Raw genomic sequence first — 19,863 nt, forward strand, 5'->3', positions numbered from 1 at the left:
GCTAAAGAACAGCATTAGTCTTGCATGTACTTCACCAACAACAGTGAATGAGAAGGGCAGTGTTCCTTTGGAATGCCTTTTAAATTCTGAGAACTTTGGGTTGCAGCTCAAACTGGAAAATGGAACCAAAAAGAGAGCAAGAAACTATGTGTTGTTCAGTAGCACAGGAAGCAAAAACCAATCAACAAGTTTCAAAGAAGATGAATAATGTTGTTCCTTATTACAAACTATTCTCATTTGCAGACTCCATAGACTTGGCTTTGATGATTGTAGGCACTATTGCTGCCATTGCCAATGGATTGGCACCTCCACTTGGGACACTAAACTTTGGTACTCTGATGAACTCTTTTGGACAGAATACAGACCCTCATATTGTTGTTCATGAAGTTTCAAAGGTGAATAGCATAATTGATAATTCTGCTTCCCAATCACTTCCTTTTAGGATTTCATGCATGCTACTAAACTTTCACATGTTAAATATTTAGGCATCTTTGAAGTTTGTTTACCTCGGCATTGGAGTATGTTTGGCGGCATTTCTCCGTGAGAACTCTTGATATTCTTGATGGAAAATTTTCGGTTAGAACATGGTTGAAGAATTAACCTTGAACCTCGTCTGTTCTTTTTGGTGTGTGTCGGTAGAGGTGGCATGTTGGACAGTCACAGGGGAAAGACAAGCTTCGAGAATCAGGGACATATATTTGAAGAGCATTCTCAGGCAAGACATCGAGTTCTTCGACAGAGAAATGAGAACAGGAGAGGTTGTCGGAAGGATGTCCGGTGACAGTCTCCTCATCCACCATGCCATTGGTGAAAAGGTCTTATTGTATTAAATTGTATTTCATGCATCTCTTCTGAATGAATATATCGAAAATTGGTATCGATTTTTTTTCTATAGGTTGGGCAGTTCATTCAGCTCTTATCTTCATTCTTTGGAGGCTTTGCTTTAGCATTTGTCCATGGGTGGCAATTGACTCTAGTTATGCTAGCTGCCATTCCTCTGATTGCCTCTGTTACTGCACTAATGTCTAATATGATAACTAAAATGGCAGCCAATGCACAGACATCAAATTCAGAAGCATCAGACATTGTAGAACAAACAATTGCCTCAATTAGAACAGTGAGTAGCACACTCCCTCTAGTCTCTTATCTCATCTAGCAAACTTATCAGAAAAATTCCGGCTCAGGTTGTATCTTATACTGGAGAGAAACAAGCTCTGATGAAATATAACATGACTTTGAAGACAGCATACAAGTCCAATGTTCTTGAGGGATTGGCCGCCGGGATCGGCATGGGCACAGCTAATGCTCTTGTTTACTCAGGTTATGCTTTAGGGACATGGTTTGGTTCGAAGATGATACTGCATAACGGCTACACAGGTGGAGATGTGATGAGGGTCATTGTTCTTGTCCTTGTGGGATCCAAGTAAGTTGTGAATCTTTGACATGAATAACTCTATATATATGTTTAACTTTGGTGAGATTTCTGCAGGTCATTAGGCCAGTTATCTCCATGTAGAAGTGCTTTCGCAGCAGGACAAGCAGCCGCGTTTAAGATGTTTGAAACAATCAATCGAAAACCGAAGATAGATGGCTATGACACTACTGGAAAATCATCGGTTGATATTCGGGGAGATATCGAGCTACGAGATATTCATTTTAGCTATCCAGGCAGACCTGATGAACATGTATTCACTGATTTATCATTGTTGATTCCCAGTGGGAGTACAGTTGCTTTGGTTGGGGAGAGTGGGAGTGGGAAATCTAGTGTCATAAGTTTGATTGAGAGGTTTTATGATCCACAAGCTGGTGAAGTTCTCATTGATGGAACTAATATAAAGAAGTTCTCATTGAGATGGATTAGAGGGAAAATTGGACTTGTTAGTCAAGAACCAGTACTCTTTGCTTCCAGCATCAAAGATAACATTGCTTATGGAAAGGATGGTGCAACCATAGAAGAAATTAAAGCTGCAGCTGAGTCTGCAAACGCTTTGAAATTTATTGAGCAACTCCCTCAGGTTCTAAATCATCTTTATAGGCTTTCAAATTCTAAATACATAAAAGAAAACTATCTTGATACTATAAGAATTGAATGAATGATGTTGATGATGATATGTTCAGGGACTTGATACCATGGTTGGGGCACATGGTGCGCAGCTGTCCGGCGGGGAGAAACAACGAGTTGCTATTGCCAGAGCGATTCTGAAGGATCCTAAGATATTGTTGCTTGATGAGGCGACAAGTGCTCTGGATCTTGAATCCGAGAGGATCGTGCAGGAGGCACTAGACAAGGTTATGGCGAGTCGTACTACTGTCATAGTTGCTCATAGGTTGAGCACCGTGAGGAATGCGGATCTAATCACTGTGCTTCATCGGGGTTCCGTCATTGAAAAAGGTATAGGTTGTGAGTCAACATATCCAGTTTCATAAATAAGCACTCACTTGTCTTTGCGAATGAATTTGCAGGCTCACATGCCGAGCTTATCAAGAATAAGGATGGAGTGTATTCACAACTGATACACCTGCAAGAAGCCAATGAAAATTTTGATCATCAGAATGAAACAAGCCATAGGAAACAAGGGGTGACTTCTTCAGACAATATCGGTTCTCGATCACTTAGAGTGGCTACTAAAGAAGATGACTTGCAAGACAGTAAACTGCAGGAACCTGAATGCAAGCAACTAACACAGGAAAAACAAGAAGTGCCTCTCAGCCGCCTAGCTCGTCTAAACAAGCCGGAACTGCTAGTCATACTGTTTGGTGCCATTGCTGCAGTAATCAGTGGCATGATAATGCCCACTTTCGGGATGTTCCTGGCAAACACAGTTCATAGTTTTTATGAGCCAGCAACAGAACTACAAAAGAATTACAAGTTTTGGTCTCTGATGTTTTTGGGTCTGAGTTTCATAACAATAGTATCAGTTCCAGCTAGATCTTACTTGTTTGCTGTGGCCGGGTCCAAGTTGATAAGGAGGATCAGATTGATGTCATTTGATAAGCTTATACATATGGAGGTCGGATGGTTTGACGAGCCTGAGAACTCAAGCGGAGTGATTGGAGCTAGGCTTTCAGCTGGTGCTGCAGCAGCTCGAAGTCTTGTTGGAGATGCACTTTCCCTGGTTGTTCAGAATGCTGCAACATTAATCACTGGTTTAGTGATTGCTTTGTATTCATGCTGGCAATTGGCACTCTTGATCTTGACATTGATACCGCTGATGAGTGTTAATGGGTGGATCCAGCTTAAGCTCATGAAGGAATATACATTGACTGTCAAGGTTTGGCTATTCTACCACCATTTCTTTTTCTCAGAGTTTTGATCATAGATATATCAAACTGTGAACTTAAGACATTTCAGAAGTTTACAATGGTGACCTGTTGGTGCAGATGATGTATGAAGGAGCAAGTCAAGTGGCAAGTGATGCAATTGGAAGTATACGGACAGTAGCATCTTTCTCTGCTGAAGAGAAAGTGATGCAACTTTACAAGAGAAAATGTGAAGGGCCAAGGAATGCAGGCATCAAGCAAGGGTTGATAAGTGGAATCGGTTTCGGATTATCCTTCCTTTTGCTTTTCTCTTCTTATGCAGCCAGCTTCCATGTCGGAGCTGCTCTAATAGAGGATGACAAAACAACATATACAAAAGTTTTCCGGGTAATCAGCAGTACACAATGATTCCAGAGGAATGATAGTACTTTCCCCTAAGAATTTGATTAAACCATAACATCATAAATTGAACAATCTTGTAGATAGCTCTAGAAATTGTATTGTGCCCAACACTCTAGCTGATCAAAAGCAATTGGTTTGAAAATACTTAGCTTTGGTTTTGGTCGCTTGGTTTCCTTGCCGCAGGTGTTTTTCGTCTTAGCTTTGGTAGCAGCCGGAGTATCAGAGTCAAGCTCTCTACTGCCTGATGCTGCAAAAGCCAAGTCTGCCGCTGCTTCAGTGTTTGAAATCCTTGACAGGAAGTCTAAGATCCACTCTGGTGACAAATCTGGGATAACATTACAACAAGTAAAGGGAAACATTGAATTTCAGCATGTCTGCTTCAAGTACCCTACAAGGCCTGACGTCCAAATACTCAAAGGGCTCTGCTTGACTGTTCAGTCAGGGAAGGTAACTCAACTCTATAAACACATCAAATATCTTCCCTTCACTTTCAGAATCCTTGCAATGCTAACTTATGCGTCTATTTCTAGAAAATGATGTGCGATAATATCCAAAAATTAATTTTATAATTATTTTTTCTATGTTTGAATAACCCTGGCATAGGGTCTAATATTATAGTATTTCAGACAGTTGCACTTGTTGGAGAAAGCGGAAGTGGCAAATCGACAGTGATCTCGTTGTTGCAAAGATTTTATGACCCTGACTCTGGCAGCATTCTTCTGGATGGAATTGAGACACAAAAATTTCAGGTGAAGTGGTTGAGGCAACAAATGGGTCTGGTGAGTCAGGAGCCAATTCTGTTCAACGACACAATCCGAGCCAACATTGCCTATGGGAAGGGAGAGGAGGCTACTGAATCTGAGGTAGTGGTTGCCGCTGAGTTAGCTAATGCACACCACTTTATAAGTGGATTGCAGCAGGTTAGTTAATGTTGTCGTTGGAAGTTTTAAACCACAAACGTATATATTAACGCAAAATTGATCAGAAGATTAGTTATTTTTAGTATGATTAGAATGATTGGGTTCTGCACTAAAGCAACTTTGCAAGAAGACTAGTTCTCCTTGATTTTGATCAGAATGCTTATCTCTTTGTGAATCCTGGTGAATTGCAGGGTTATGACACCATAGTTGGAGAGAGAGGTATTCAGTTATCAGGAGGGCAAAAACAAAGAGTAGCCATTGCACGAGCTATAATTAAAGAACCCAAGATTCTACTATTGGATGAGGCTACAAGTGCACTTGATGCTGAATCTGAGAAAATGGTTCAAAATGCACTTGATAAAGTGATGCTAAAGAAAACATCAGTTATTGTTGCCCACCAACTGTCAACTATCAAAGATGCCGATCTGATTGTGGTAGTTAAAAATGGGATAATCATAGAAAAGGGAAAGCATGAAGATTTGATGACCATCAAGGATGGCGCTTACGCCTCCTTAGTTGCACTCCATACATGTCACTAACCTATATCAACCACATATCACCCGTCCTATTACCCTGTTTGCGATCTCCACTGTATCTGCATTCTTACCAGATGGATGAACCTAAACTCTAGACTGTCAAGATACACTGTATATGACTCTAGATCTGAATCTGAATCTAGTACCATCTTTACATTAAAGGCTTTAACACAAAGATTTCTGTTTTGGCCAACAAAAAAGTGTTCTTTCTTATACCATCCAAGTAAATGATGCATCTAACAACAGAAGATCAGAATGAATCTGAACAGAGTATGAGAGACATTTGAATCAACAAACAATTAGCACAAATCAATAGCATCACATGATATATCAATTGAGATGCTTCTAACGAAGAGAAATGCATGCACAAGTTCAGTCATATGTGCAATTTTCACATCACAGATACAAAGAAATGACGTTTGTACCTCATCCCTTCCTTCTCTAGCTCCGAGTTTGGCAGAGGAATTGCGAGCAGAAATGAATGATTCAGCATATAGCAATGGCACCAGATAATTCAGAGCTCTCCCATACCTCAACACCCTCCATCCTCTCCCTGCTCAAGAAGAACCGATCACCACCACCTTCCATTATCCTAATGTTCCCTCGCTTGGCATCTTCCTCAGCATCCACATAATTCCTCCTAAACTGACCATCCAACTGTGACCAAACCTCCAAGCCTTCATCTTTCCCCACAAATACCTGCTTCTTATAGCAATGCAAGATACTACCCTCACCGCCGGCCGGGTTCAGCAACCCAGGGTCCTTCAAAGTACACCCAAGGGTCATCTCCCAGCCTTCTCATGTCCGCCATTGCTACATCTCCAGACTTCCAGCACACTTTGTAGATTGCCCCCTCCTCCACACCAACATCGGCATCAGCAAACGCGTCTCCGAACCTCCTCCCTCCACTGCCACCCGGCTCACACGTCTCCCACACCATTGCCCCTGTCCTCGGATCCCAAAGCCTCATGTAACCAGAGTACCCGAATGCTCCGGAGCTCACAGCCGACGAGAACACCAGACTCTTATCGGGTAAATGGGCCAGCTTCCCCGCCGACGCCACCTTGCTCGAGCTCCCACTTAGACGCCCGAACTGGGCCACGACCTGCAAGGTCACCCTGTCCACCGCCGTGATGCAGTTCTCTTTATGCGGAGCTTCGAAAGCAGCAAAGATTGGGTGTGTCATGTCCGCGTCGCTGACGACGGCGGTGACCCGGGCCTTGTAGAGCCTCAGATCAGAGGGATCGGACCAGTGGGTCGATCCACGATGGTGGCCACTGGAGATCTCGTAGAAGTGAAGCCCAGGGGAGTCTAGAGAACCGATGACTGCCACCTCCGGCGAGAGGCGGCGGATGGATGTGATATCATCGAGATGGGTCCGGATGGTGCCGAAGTGGGTGAGACTCCAATCATAGGAAGAAATCTGGCCTCCATGGGCAATCCAGAGAGCTCCGTCGTGTGATCCAGCGGCGATGGCGGTGGGGAAAGCATGGGACGCAGGGATAATGGTGGTGGCGAGCCCAGCGTCGATGCCGACGAAGGGCGGTGGAGCCATGGAGGAGCGGAGGCGGGATTCAACACCATAATAGATGGATTCATCGATCAGAGCTCGCTTGGTGAAGCGAGAGGCGGTGAAGGGAAGACGATTGGAGCGAAGGGTGGAGAGAAGGAGGGAGAAGAGCTCGGGATCACGGTCGATGAAGAGGGGATCGCTGTACCTCCCGGCGGCGGCTTGTCCGGCGGTTCCGATGGTGGCCGGCGTGGTCTCGAAGAGCTTCCCGCCGACGTTGAGCTTCATCCTGGAGTTCGGATCCTTCTCCATTTTTTTTTCTTTTTTTTTATATTTTAAGAAAATTAACGTAAATCAAGTGGGCCTGGTTTTGGGCTAATAAATGGGCTGATGGCCCAAAATACATCGGCCCAGTAATAGAAGAAAGCGGAATAAACTCTTATTCGTGGATAAGTTTTGGATTAAAGGCCTTATCCAAGTTTATCACAACGTAAATTACCAAAAAAACCCCATTTTATATTGAAATTAGTTTATTTTAAAAATAAATAATGTTTTTTTTTTTTGCTGTTTTTAAAAATTATCAAATGTTTACTTATAAAAAAATAATTTTTGTTAGTGCCAGTGTGTTTGACCATAATAGTTTGTTTATTCACATGGTTATTAACTACTTCTTCTTATTATTATTATTATCATTATTATTATTATTATTATTCACATAAAATAAGTCATCAGGCTCTAAATCCAATGAAAATGGAAGACAACATTCAAATTTGCATTGCAAACTAAGCTTTAAAAAATAAAAAATTACAATTTGATGTTTTCCCCAAAAAGGTAAGATTTTGAGAATCTCTACTTTGGTCTGCATGCAATGTATGCTTTTAATGAATTAATTTAATGCGGTTGAGAATTAAAAATTATGTGTTATTTTAAAAATAATCTGATTCATGATGATGTCTGACTGAGAATGAGCTTTTTAATGAGTAAAATGATTTTATTCTAGATTAAAAAAAATTTCTTTTATAGTTTAGGAATAAAGGACTTCACATTAAAATAATTGCTTGTGTCTCAATTTATTTATTTTTTTATAACATTTAATATGTTTTTGTTGTATATACTCCCATGAAAAATTTCAATTTATTAAAAAACATTATATGAACTTTTAAATAATTATACAGAACTTTTAAAATCTTTTATTACCACTCTTCAAAAAACTTTTAAACATGAGTTTATGTCTATAAACCCTTGATTATTATTGTTTAACCAGATTAAAACAACAATATTACATTTTCTACACAGACTACACCTAAGATTTTGTTAGGGAAAAAACAATTTTAACTTAAAAAAATAGTAAAATATTTTAAAAAATTATGTAAATTTTGAAAAAAAAAACAATCACGTAGTATTTTTTTTCAATAAAAATAGATAAACCACAAAAAATCATCAGAAATAGTAAGAAAGAAAAAAATATACACATAATATACTAATAAAGTGAGCTACTTTACCTACTTAATTCATTTGTAATAAAGTAAAAATTAGCAAACCACCATCAGGTTAATGACCAATTGATTTATTAATACTAAGAAGCAGGAAAAAAACAATATATTAATAGAAATGAGTTACCTAATTCACTTGTAATGAAATAAAGTTTAGCAAGTCACCATCATTTAAATGACAAATTGATCTATTGATACTAAAAAAATAAAAAGAAACACAATATACTAATAGAATTGAGCTATCTAATTCATTTGTAATAAAATAAAGTTTAGCAAGCCACGATCATGCTAAATTGCTAATGACCTATTGTTTTTTTTATACTAATTTTTCATAAGATTTTTTTATACTAATTTTTCATAAGATGTTCGTGTTTTTGTTGAGAGATGAATTTGAACTGAATTAATTAGCGATAGGCAGCTTGATATATTAACTCCGTGCACATGCATATTGGAGCGAGGGAGGAGTTAATGACTTAATGGTTTTGATAGTACGTGGATATTGGTTTCAAAGAAACACCAAAATTAATGTTTTTTTTTTTAACCCGGATTTCAAGGAGAAATATGAAAAGCTAGCAAAGCTAAAATTATGTGACCCTTCTGTTTTTGGCTTTGAGTAGGTACACGGTGTGAAAAGCGAAGCAAAAATAAGGATTGAAATAACAAAAGCTCCCAAGAATTTGGTGGGAATAAAATTCTAAGCTTGAACCTTTCTTTTTTTCCTTTGCTTTTTTTTTTAATTTGAATATTATTATTAGTATTAGTAGGTTTAAGTCAATATCAACCATAATTTATGTTTGAAAAAAAAAAAGTGCTTCATTGTCTAAGCAAGATAGCTTCGCCTCAATTATCATAATCCAACTTGAAATAACTAAAAATTATTAGCTTTGAGATAAAAAAGATGTTTTTTTCTCTAAAATCAATGTTTGTGATGTCACCAGTGATGAGATTTGCACAAGCATATCCATAATATTTAATATTTTTAATTCAATCAACTAATCAAGTCAGGTCTAGAATATATATATATTAAATATTACAAAGCACTAAAACCGCACATTTTATAATTCCACCATTAATCTTAAATTATCTTAAATTATCAAGTGTTTTTTTCAATTCAGTTATTGTCGTGGTGGGTTTTTTTTTCCTATATAAGTGTTCTGTATTTGTTTTACAAAATATTTAAAACTATAAATGCAATTTTTTAATATTAATTTTAAAATATAAAAATTGAATTCTTTTGCAATTTAAAAAAACTAAAAGAATGAATTTAAACTATTCAAAACTTAGGTTTCTTTTTATCATGTACATTTTAAAATATTGCTTCTATAAAATATTAAATATATAAACAAAATTAGTTATTGTTGTAGTTGTTATTATATTTTTTTTCCTGTTTTTTTCACCTTTTTTAAAATAAAAATGAAGACAGATTTATTTACATGCTATCTTGTTATTTCATTTAAAGCTAGATGTTCAATCAAATTTGTGTTATAGACATTTCAATGTTTGATTCCATTCTCTTTTGATTATTCTTTAGATTTTTATTTCTTGTATTACTTTAAAAAAAACTTTCTAGATGATGCATGCATGCATAGAAAATTTTGTTTATATCGTTTATTAGTCCTTTTTTTCTTCTTACTTGATTATCTCCCTAAATGATTAACAGGTGCCTTAATTATTAAAGGTTTTATTTTTTGTTTTTTTTAAGAATGAATTTTTGTCTGTCAACCATTCAATAGCTTAATGGTATGACATAAAAATACAAAAAAAAAAAAGAAAAAAAAATTTGAATCCTTTCTCCAGTAGTACTGTTTATGTAGTGTTATTACACTGTACACTTAGAGCCTAGTACTGTTTTTGTACTGTTCACGAGACATAGGTGTGGGTTGAATATGGGAGAAATAGTGGTTTTATCCTTCTAGGGTTGCAAGATAGGAGAATTTTCTTATGAAGTTTGTGAGTTACTGTAACTGATCTGTTAGTCTATTTGATAATTCTTTCAACGGGCCGCTTATCGCCTATTAGTTAAAAAAAACAAAGTCTTTAATTACATGCTTTCTTGTTGGTTGTATATATAAAACTTATGTTACAAAGTACATATGTTTGTATGACATGGATGGTGTAGCTTCATAAAGTCTAATCAAATGAAATCAAATCAGGCCTCTTATGCATAACATACTTGGATGTTTTGAATATCATATTCTTTTATTTTTTTTTAAAAAAAAATAATAGTTCACTGATTTTAAATTTTTAACAAGAAAACACATAAGCAATATATGATCCACATGCCATTCAAGAAATATTTAAGAAAAAAATTTATAAATGTCTTGCCCTTTAGAAATTATGATTAATTAATCAATCAATAAGTTGGATAATTTAAGTTGATTAAGAAAAGTCAATTGCTTCACAACCAAACAAGGCACATTTTGATTAATTAATCAATTAATATTATTTTGATTGAATTGTACTTCAACAAATTAAAAAGGCGAAAATTTTTGGCCCTCAAAATCACAGGCATCATGTGTTGACATGCTATTGAGTGGTCTCCAAGAAACTCTAATTTAATTAATAATTTGTCACCAATAATTCCCCTATGAACTTTTTTCTTATTGACTGATTTATTAATATTATCATTTTTATTTAATAAACAATTATAACATAAGAAAAAAAAAGGAATTCTCTAACATATTCAAATGTTAGATTTTTTTTTTTTAAATCCCATAAATCAATAAACGGTGTTGACTTCAAGGGATGAATATTATGTTGTATTGTTAGGCATGTTTGAAAATCAATATTCTGATGATGTGCCATATGATTTCCATTTTTGTAACTATATATTATTTAGGACGAAACCATTGACTTTTCTCTTCAATTTCCTAAAGTTTGAAAATATTATTCACTTCTATAATTTACAAATTAAAAATATATATATATATATATATATATAGAAACTATAATTATAATTATATATTATTTTAAAAAAATTATGAATAAGTGAGGAAGAGAATTTGAATATTCAATTCTCAAATAGAGAGAAATGGAAAGATCAACTAGAAAGAGTGGACAAATATTATTATTTTAACGTAACAAAAAATAAATGATATATTTATATATTGACAAAAGATGGATAAGTCATGTGTAACGTGGAGTAACCATTTTAATATATATGTGTTCTCACTTTGTATGAGTTGATATTTGAACCTATTTTTTCAACAAAAATATGAATATTCTACACAAAAGACTTGATGCCAATATATTAAAAAATTATTAGTTATATATATATATATATATATATATATATATTAAAAATGGTACATATAATATCATCAAGTAAAGTAGGATAATAAGATTGTTTATTAGATGAACTCTTTATTTAAAATTAAAATATCAAATACTTTTTATGCAAAATGAAAGTATGATAATTCCGGGCTGTTTGGTGGGGAGGAGTCCCCTTTTCTCCTCCTTTATTTCTGTTGCATGGTCTTCAGTACTGCATAGTCAGATGCTTTTGAAATGTTTCAGTACATCGCTAGTATGGCTTTAGTATCCTTTCCCTCTTCTCAGTGTCGTGAGTACTGGGTATTGATCTTTTATGTTTTATCAGCTTTTATCCACCTTTTAGAGTATGATAATTAATTATAACACATGAATCATGGGAGCCCACTATTAATTCCTTGTTGAACTTAAAAATTTAACAAACGTGACAATATAACATTCAAATATATATATGTTGTAATATTTATTGTTAAAGAATTAAATTAAAATATCATTGTCCATTTTGAAGACAATAGTTGGTGGGAGAACCCACAAAACTAAAATGGTGGCCAAGACAAGAAAGGAATTTGAATTTTTTTTTTTAGTGGAGAAAAAGTGGGAGACGGTTGGCTCTTGGCAATTGGATTCCTCATGCATACACACTTGTGGGCATATATGTAATTTCATTTTCTTGTTATGGTTTTTATTATATATATATATATATATATATATATATATATATATATATATATATATCCTTATAAAATTTCTCTTTACAATGTTTAATAAAAAATTATGTATGTATGTGTGTGGCTGTCTGACTGTCCGGCATGTTGTACTATCATTTAAACATGATTATTTTATAATCATGTTGGTTAATTATTGTATCACAGTTAATCTATGGATATTGTTTCCATAGACTTTTGTTGTTTTTCTTAATAAATTACTGATTTATTTATTTTTATATTAAAAAATTAGTATTATATAAATATAATAAAAGTATTCTAGAATAAAATTTCCACAATGATATCAATGAGAAGAAAAAACAGATTTTTTTACATAAATAATTAACAATTTAACATAAACAAAATATCTAATTTTCATCATCCAAATATTTATTCCAAACAATGAAGTGCACCACCTCAGAGGATATATCTGTAATTTCAAGCTTCTTCAAGCTATATATATATATATATATATAAAGAAAGATGAGTTACTTAAAAGTGTTCTTGAATTGAATTTTCAATTTTCTATTGAATATTTGAGTTGAACAAGCTCTTTGAAGTTTGAAGGGAAGAAAGAAAGAAAGATTAATAAAAAAAAAAAGAAAGAGAAATTGTACTTTAATTGCACATGGTGAGAATTTCAGTGCTTGATTGGTAGATGTTTGGTTGACAAGCTTCTTCATCATGCATGCTTGCTCTCTAAGCAACTCCAGGAACCTTCACTGTTTGTTCTCTCTTTCTCTTTCTCTTACTTGAATCTAAGTGATGACTGTTTTCTATAAAAAGGGCCATCTTTTATCTATTTTTAGACTTGGAGTAGAAGAGGAGGTCTCCTTTTGTCTTTCTCCTTTTCTCTGGTGAGTTTATTATTCTTCCTATCCATTTGTCTGTATGAACCTTTTGTTTGGATTCATAGTGTTTGTGGATTACTTTTTGTTGGAAATATAATTTATAATGATTTGTTCTTCATTGACATTTTATTTTTTTTGTTGTTGAGTTATTTAATGTTTGCAACAAGACAAGTAATCCATAAAGTAGTAGATATCAAAGAGCTGTTGTCTTTTTTTCCTTGTTGTCTTTTTCAATCACTTGATGCATCTGATGGATTTGCTTCATTTTGTGTGAAAAAATCCAGTTTTTTTGCCTTCTCAAGGTGACAGATTAATTTATTGAAGTTTTGGGAAGAGAGATCATAATCTAGATTCCAAATGGGAGTTGGAGATAAAGGAATTAAGCATTGATACTGCTGATCCAGTGGCTGGAGAGAATGGGCATAATGGTGAGATTGGTATGAATGCAGTAGCTTCATCTTCCAGTAGTTCAGTGGTTAAACATGGAAAGGGGAAAGATCAAGAAGGTGATACTGAAAAGAGTGAAAAGAAGAATGAGACGACGAACACGGTTCCGTTCTACAAGTTGTTCTCATTTGCTGATTCCACCGATATTTTTTTGATGATTGCCGGCACCATTGGAGCTGTAGCAAATGGGATTTCTATGCCATTGATGACTATCCTGTTTGGAGACATGATTCAATCTTTTGGAGGAACAACGGATATCCATGATGTAGTCCATGAAGTTTCCAAGGTTTGTTTATCAATCAAACTAGAAACTCGACAAAGTTCATTTTCTGGTCATTTTCAGTGTCCTTCTTGATCTTTTATTAGAAATTTTTCTATTATTATGATTTGTAAAATCTCCAGCCAAAACAACTGCATCGAAAAGATTTTTTTTTTTCTTTCTGAATAAAGCTGTGGTTTATCAACTTTTTCAAAAGAAAAAAAAAATGCATTGAAAAATAGTTAATGAATTTAATGATTATGATACTGAAATTGTTATGAGACTAAATTTTGCTGATTTTGTTCATCATGCTTTCAGGTATCACTTAAATTTGTTTATTTGGCAATTGGTGCGGGCGTGGCATCTTTTCTTCGTATGTGGATTATTCATATTGTGCTAATTTTTGGTGGTGCTTTTGTTTATTGTAGAATTAACTAAATTGTTTTCTTCAACAGAGGTGACTTGCTGGATGGCCACCGGAGAAAGACAGTCTGCAAGAATAAGGAATTTATACTTGAAAACAATCTTGAGGCAAGAAATTGGATTTTTTGACAAGGAAACAAATACAGGAGAAGTTGTCGGAAGAATGTCTGGTGATACTGTTTTGATTCAGGATGCTCTCGGTGAGAAGGTATGTGTGTTGTTTGTCTGCTAACCATCAGTTGTTCAGTAATATCTAGATAGATTATGTATGTGGATCTGATCTAAATTGGCAAACCTGTGAGTCAAATGTTATTGTTTTGACAATGTAAACCTGTTTACAATTATGAAAAGTAAGAGAAGTTTGATTCCAAGTACTACAAAAGTTTGGTACTGACAATTGAATTGCTATGCTTTAAACTGAATTCAGTCTCTTATTCCATATCGAAACACTTGTTTGAACTGATTTTTTGGAGAATTTCATTATGACATGCAGGTTGGCAAGTTTATCCAGCTAACATCAACATTCTTTGGAGGTTTTATAATAGCATTTATCAAGGGTTGGCTTCTTTCCCTGGTTATGCTGTCCATAATTCCTCCACTTGTGATAGCGGGTGGAATCATGGCTCTTGTTATATCAAAGATGGCATCACGTGGACAAGAAGCTTATGCAGAAGCAGCTAACGTTGTCGAGCAGGCCATTGGTTCTATTAGAACTGTAAGAAAATTTCTTTCATTTCTGAAAAAGAGATATAAAATAACCTCAATGTCTCAGTGGAAATTTGACCATTTTTTTTTCTATTCAGGTTGCTTCTTTTACAGGCGAGAGAATTGCTGTGAACAAATACAAAAAGTATCTGACAAATGCTTATTTGTCCACTGTTCAAGAAGGTCTAGCTTCTGGAGCAGGTTTGGGAACGGTAACGCTCATTATGTTCTGTGGATATTCTCTTGGCGTATGGTATGGATCAAAGTTGGTACTGGATCATAAAGATTATACGGGCGGTAAAGTCATTAACGTGATATTTGCACTTCTAGTTGGCTCATTGTAAGTTGTGATTAGTATTTCCTTTTTACATGAATGAAATCACAACTTGCATTTGAAGTTAATGTGCTCTTTTTCATTTTCATTATCATTTTGAAGCTCTTTAGGCCAAACATCTCCATGCACAAAGGCATTTGCTGCAGGACAAGCTGCTGCATACAAAATGTTTGAGGCTATCAAGCGAAAGCCTTTGATCGATGCATATGATACAAAAGGGAAGACAGTTGATGAAATTCGAGGAGATATAGAATTTAGAGATGTTCATTTTACTTATCCAGCCAGGCCAGATGAGCAAATATTTAGAGGATTCTCTCTGTCGATTCCAAGCGGCATGACTGTAGCTTTGGTTGGAGAGAGTGGAAGTGGTAAATCGACAGTAATCAGTTTGATTGAGAGGTTTTATGACCCACAAGCAGGAGAAGTGCTTATAGATGGTATAAACCTCAAGGAATTTCAACTGAGATGGATCAGAGGAAAAATTGGTCTTGTCAGCCAGGAACCTGTCCTATTTGCTTCTAGCATTCGAGACAATATAGCCTATGGCAAAGACAATGCCACCACCGAAGAAATTAGAACTGCAGCCGAGCTTGCAAATGCTTCCAAATTTATCGACAAGATGCCTCAGGTCATCTCTATAAACTTCTCTACATTTGAACTCAATGCTATTTTGTCTACATGAACTCAATTGAAGAATTATGCATTCAGGGATTGGACACAATGGTTGGTGAGCATGGAACTCAGTTATCAGGAGGACAGAAACAAAGAATTGCCATTGCCAGAGCGATCCTGAAAGACCCTCGCATACTTCTTCTGGATGAAGCCACGAGTGCTCTTGATGTCGAATCTGAACGAGTCGTGCAGGAAGCACTCGATAGAATCATGACCAACCGAACTACTGTAATTGTTGCTCATCGTTTGAGTACCGTGAGGAATGCTGATACAATTGCTGTTATTCATCGAGGATTGATTGTTGAAAAAGGTGACCTTCTCTTCAACTATAATCTTTGTTTAATAAGCTTGCACACTTGGTATACTTCAGCACTTAACAAATTTTTTTTCTTCTTTTTGTCAGGATCACATTCTGAACTTGTCAAGAATCCAGAGGGAGCATACTGCCAACTCATCCGCTTGCAAGAAAAGAACCAACATTCAGAGCAAGTTAGTCAGTCTGATCATGAGAAGCCTAGTTTGTCACTGGATTCAGCAAGGAAGTCAAGCCAGCACATGTCCATAAACCGGTCCATTAGTAGAGGATCATCTCTGGGGAACAGCAACCGCCATTCTTTCACTCAAACATTCGGTTTGCCAGTTGTTGACACAACAGAAATTAAGTTGGAGGAAGGAAAAGATACACCATTGCCTACCAAAGAATACAAAGAAGTGCCTCTTCGGCGACTTGCTTATCTTAACAAGCCAGAGATACCAGTGTTAATTCTTGGTTCATTTGCTGCGATCGTCAATGGGACGGTATTCCCGATTTTTGCACTGTTACTTTCCAGTGTGATAAACACATTCTATCAGCCACCGGAAAAGCTCAAGAAAGACTCTAAGTTCTGGGCTCTAATGTTTTTAATCTTCGCTTTCGTGTCTTTTGTGGCACTTCCGGCTACCACCTACCTTTTTGGCGTAGCGGGCGCGAAGTTAATAAGAAGAATTAGATTGATGACATTTGAGAAGATTATAAACATGGAGATAGAATGGTTTGATGATCCCGAAAACTCAAGTGGAGCAATTGGAGCAAGACTAGCTGCAGATGCAGCTACAGTCAGAGGTCTTGTTGGCGATGCCCTTTCGTTACTTGTTCAGAATATCACAACTCTAGTTACTGGTTTGGTGATTGCTTTTACTGCAAGCTGGCAACTCTCTTTAATTATCTTAGCTTTGATTCCTATCATAGGAATCAATGGATATGTCCAGTTTAAGTTCTTGAAGGGATTTAGCGAGGATGCAAAGGTTTGCCAACATAATTCTCTTCTTCTAATAAAGAATATTCTCATGTCTGTTCTATTTATTTAAGCTGAACATCTAATTAGTTTGTCTTTGTTTCATTGATTTTTTATGATGAAACTAAAAATCTTAAAATGGCTTCAGATGAAGTATGAGGAAGCGAGTCAGGTGGCTACTGATGCTGTAGGAAGTATTAGAACAGTTGCTTCATTTTCCGCAGAAGATAAGGTGATGGATTTGTACAAGAAGAAATGTGAAGCTCCAACGAAAGCGGGAGTTAGGCAAGGTCTCGTTAGTGGTATTGGTTTTGGCCTTTCATTTTTCTTGCTCTATTGTGTGTATGCTCTCTGTTTCTACGCGGGAGCCCGGCTAGTTGGAGCTGGGAAGACAACATTTGGCAAAGTTTTTCGAGTATGAATTTTCATTCATTCTATTACATTTGGCCCATTTTTATTTTTTATTTTTAAATATTGATGCCTTATTTTGATTTATCATCCAGGTTTTCTTGGCTCTTTCTATGGCCGCGGTTGGAATTTCTCAGTCCAGTTCACTGGCACCAGATTCCAGCAAGGCTAAAACTGCAACTGCTTCAGTATTTTCCATTCTCGATCGCAAGTCCAAGATTGATCCAAGTGATGAATCTGGGATGACATTAGAAGTAGTTAAAGGAAATATTGAGTTTCGGCATGTCAGCTTCAAATACCCTACAAGACCAGATGTGCAGATTTTCCAAGATTTATGCCTGACAGTTCAGTCTGGCAAGGTACATTGAAATAAGTCATACATATAGCTTGATTAATTGTTCATAAATCTAACATATTTATTTTTACTAATCAGACTGTTGCACTGGTGGGGGAGAGCGGGAGCGGGAAATCTACTGCAATAGCATTGCTGCAGAGATTTTACAATCCTGATTCCGGTCACATACTGATAGACGGAGTAGAAATCGAAAAATTTCAACTGAGGTGGTTGAGACAGCAGATGGGATTGGTGAGTCAAGAGCCTGTTTTATTCAACGAAACAATTCGGACAAACATTGCGTATGGAAAGGAAGGAAATGCCACAGAAGCGGAGATCGTAGCTGCTGCAGAGTCTGCAAATGCCCATAAGTTCATATGCAGTTTGCAGCAGGTGAGTTTTACAAACATTTGATACACTGATAGCACTCTAAATTTTTAATAATCCTACTTGATTATTGAACCGATACATTCTGCAGGGTTATGACACCATGGTCGGAGAACGCGGGATCCAGTTATCAGGTGGGCAGAAACAAAGAGTAGCCATTGCAAGAGCCATAGTGAAAGAACCTAAAATCTTACTACTCGATGAGGCAACAAGTGCACTCGACGCAGAATCAGAAAGAATAGTCCAAGATGCACTAGACCAAGTAATGGTGAACCGAACAACAATGGTGATCGCTCATCGATTATCAACAATCAAAAATGCAGATTTGATTGCAGTTGTTAAAAACGGTGTCATTGTGGAGAAGGGAAAGCATGACAAACTAATTAACATCAAAGACGGAGCTTATGCTTCTTTAGTAGCACTTCATTCTAGAGCTTCTACTTAGTGTACCATGTGTTTCAATTGTTGTAATTTAGCTTCTTGTTTCTCAGTTTTGCCGGTAAACACGTTGCGAGGTATAATTAACTCGATGTATTTTGCTTATAAATTTGCAGATATAAAAATTAATAAAGACTACATCAAAAGATGCAGAGGTTGAGGTGTCAATTGATTCTTATTTTCTTATGAAATGAACTCTTGAACTGCATGGATGTTACCATCAAGCCCAACATGTTCCTCTTGTTTTCTAAAACACAGCCATTCATATAACAACAACAGAGCATTTAGATTATTTTTCTGTGTTAATGAAGCATAGAAAATGTGATCCTTTGTAATAATAAAAGACAAAGTTTGGCAATGATCTGACACACCAACAAATCACAGAGGCCTACTTTACCTTCAAGCATTGGTGTTAATATTCTCCATGCATTTTCTACACTTTAGATTGCATCAAACACTTAGTTTGGTAGTTATTTGGAAGATGAGTGCAGCTTACTCTAATGAATGTTCAAATTTTCAAAAGTGCTTTTCATGCCACTGTATTATGTTTTTAATGTGGAAGTATTTCCTGGTTTGGATTAGCGTCTAGAAAGCCCAAAAATATTTTTTTATAAGTTAAGCGTTTTTTAGCTAAAAAAAAAAAGTTATTTGTATTAATTTTTCTACAAAAGCATAAGCTGTAAATATAAGCTGAAAAAGTTTTTTTTCAGAAACCATGAAAAAAAAAGTTGTTTTTCAGCTTATTTTTACAAATTCTGTTTCTGTAGAAAAGCTAATTCAAACACAAAATATAAAAAAAATGCTTAACTTACTCTGGAAAAGCAATTTTTTTTCTAGAAGCACCTTTACTAAACTGGAAAAAAAAAACACTTTTTTGAAAAGTCAATTCAAACAAGAATGGTAAGATTAATATTACTACTACTAACTATAAATTCAAAAAAAAACATATTCCAAATTTAACACAGGAAGTAATTAATGCTAAGTAGGAAATTGCAAGACAAAGGCACACAACCAACACCACTAGTTGGCAAAGTAGTTGTTGCTTGATGTTGTTGGTTGTTAGCACATTTTAATCAAATGCAGACTAAGTATACCCTTTTCTTCTTCTTCTTATTTACTAATTTTTTCTAATTATTGTCCTCCATGGCCTCTTTTCATGGTATTGGTACCCAAAATGGCTCAATTCTTAATTTCCAAATGAGATGATCTTTCTTTTCATGATTGCATCACTTGAA

At 35.7% G+C, this 19,863-nt stretch overlaps 3 protein-coding genes across 5 annotated transcripts; 2 read left to right on the forward strand and 1 right to left on the reverse strand.

Annotated features, from left to right (window-relative positions):
• On the forward strand, nucleotides 1-5,280 carry LOC120264850 (ABC transporter B family member 11-like). 2 transcript variants are annotated; one of them, XM_039272717.1, is made up of 13 exons: nucleotides 172-209; nucleotides 274-395; nucleotides 486-540; nucleotides 640-815; nucleotides 896-1,117; nucleotides 1,185-1,423; nucleotides 1,490-2,015; nucleotides 2,119-2,392; nucleotides 2,464-3,272; nucleotides 3,382-3,648; nucleotides 3,847-4,110; nucleotides 4,290-4,583; nucleotides 4,775-5,280. In XM_039272717.1, the coding sequence occupies exons 2-13, from the start codon at nucleotides 339-341 to the stop codon at nucleotides 5,120-5,122; spliced, it is 3,531 nt and encodes a 1,176-aa protein (XP_039128651.1). In that variant the 5' UTR covers nucleotides 172-209; nucleotides 274-338; the 3' UTR covers nucleotides 5,123-5,280. The 2 variants fall into 2 exon arrangements, with proteins under 2 accessions (XP_039128650.1, XP_039128651.1); XM_039272716.1 differs by having other exon boundaries at nucleotides 1-395.
• On the reverse strand, nucleotides 3,826-7,035 carry LOC120264852 (protein ENDOPLASMIC RETICULUM-ARRESTED PEN3). The gene is given in 3 exon segments (XM_039272719.1): nucleotides 3,826-3,910; nucleotides 5,545-5,858; nucleotides 5,860-7,035. Coding segments are annotated over 2 exon segments (1,335 nt in total). The 5' UTR covers nucleotides 6,942-7,035; the 3' UTR covers nucleotides 3,826-3,910; nucleotides 5,545-5,605.
• Nucleotides 7,036-12,607: 5,572 nt separating this feature from the next.
• Nucleotides 12,608-18,796, forward strand: LOC120264705 (ABC transporter B family member 11-like). 2 transcript variants are annotated; one of them, XM_039272527.1, is made up of 13 exons: nucleotides 12,608-12,953; nucleotides 13,250-13,680; nucleotides 13,972-14,026; nucleotides 14,109-14,284; nucleotides 14,570-14,791; nucleotides 14,880-15,121; nucleotides 15,218-15,743; nucleotides 15,824-16,097; nucleotides 16,191-17,071; nucleotides 17,210-17,476; nucleotides 17,565-17,828; nucleotides 17,903-18,196; nucleotides 18,282-18,796. In XM_039272527.1, the coding sequence occupies exons 2-13, from the start codon at nucleotides 13,387-13,389 to the stop codon at nucleotides 18,633-18,635; spliced, it is 3,849 nt and encodes a 1,282-aa protein (XP_039128461.1). In that variant the 5' UTR covers nucleotides 12,608-12,953; nucleotides 13,250-13,386; the 3' UTR covers nucleotides 18,636-18,796. The 2 variants fall into 2 exon arrangements, with proteins under 2 accessions (XP_039128461.1, XP_039128460.1); XM_039272526.1 differs by having other exon boundaries at nucleotides 15,824-17,071.
• The last annotated feature ends 1,067 nt before the right edge of the window (nucleotides 18,797-19,863 follow it).

Source organism: Dioscorea cayenensis, chromosome 7 (genome assembly GCF_009730915.1).
Source record: "Dioscorea cayenensis subsp. rotundata cultivar TDr96_F1 chromosome 7, TDr96_F1_v2_PseudoChromosome.rev07_lg8_w22 25.fasta, whole genome shotgun sequence".
Lineage (NCBI taxonomy): Eukaryota > Viridiplantae > Streptophyta > Magnoliopsida > Dioscoreales > Dioscoreaceae > Dioscorea > Dioscorea cayenensis.

Coding starts and splice junctions, on each gene's coding strand:
- LOC120264850 (XM_039272716.1), top strand. CDS start 120: ATGGAACCAAAAAGAGAGCAAGAAACTATGTGTTGTTCAGTAGCACAG. Junction 541..639: donor ATGTTTGGCGGCATTTCTCC/GTGAGAACTCTT, acceptor GTGTGTCGGTAG/AGGTGGCATGTTGGACAGTC. Junction 2,393..2,463: donor GGGTTCCGTCATTGAAAAAG/GTATAGGTTGTG, acceptor ATGAATTTGCAG/GCTCACATGCCGAGCTTATC.
- LOC120264705 (XM_039272526.1), top strand. CDS start 13,387: ATGAATGCAGTAGCTTCATCTTCCAGTAGTTCAGTGGTTAAACATGGA. Junction 13,681..13,971: donor TAGTCCATGAAGTTTCCAAG/GTTTGTTTATCA, acceptor TCATGCTTTCAG/GTATCACTTAAATTTGTTTA. Junction 15,744..15,823: donor TTATCGACAAGATGCCTCAG/GTCATCTCTATA, acceptor TTATGCATTCAG/GGATTGGACACAATGGTTGG.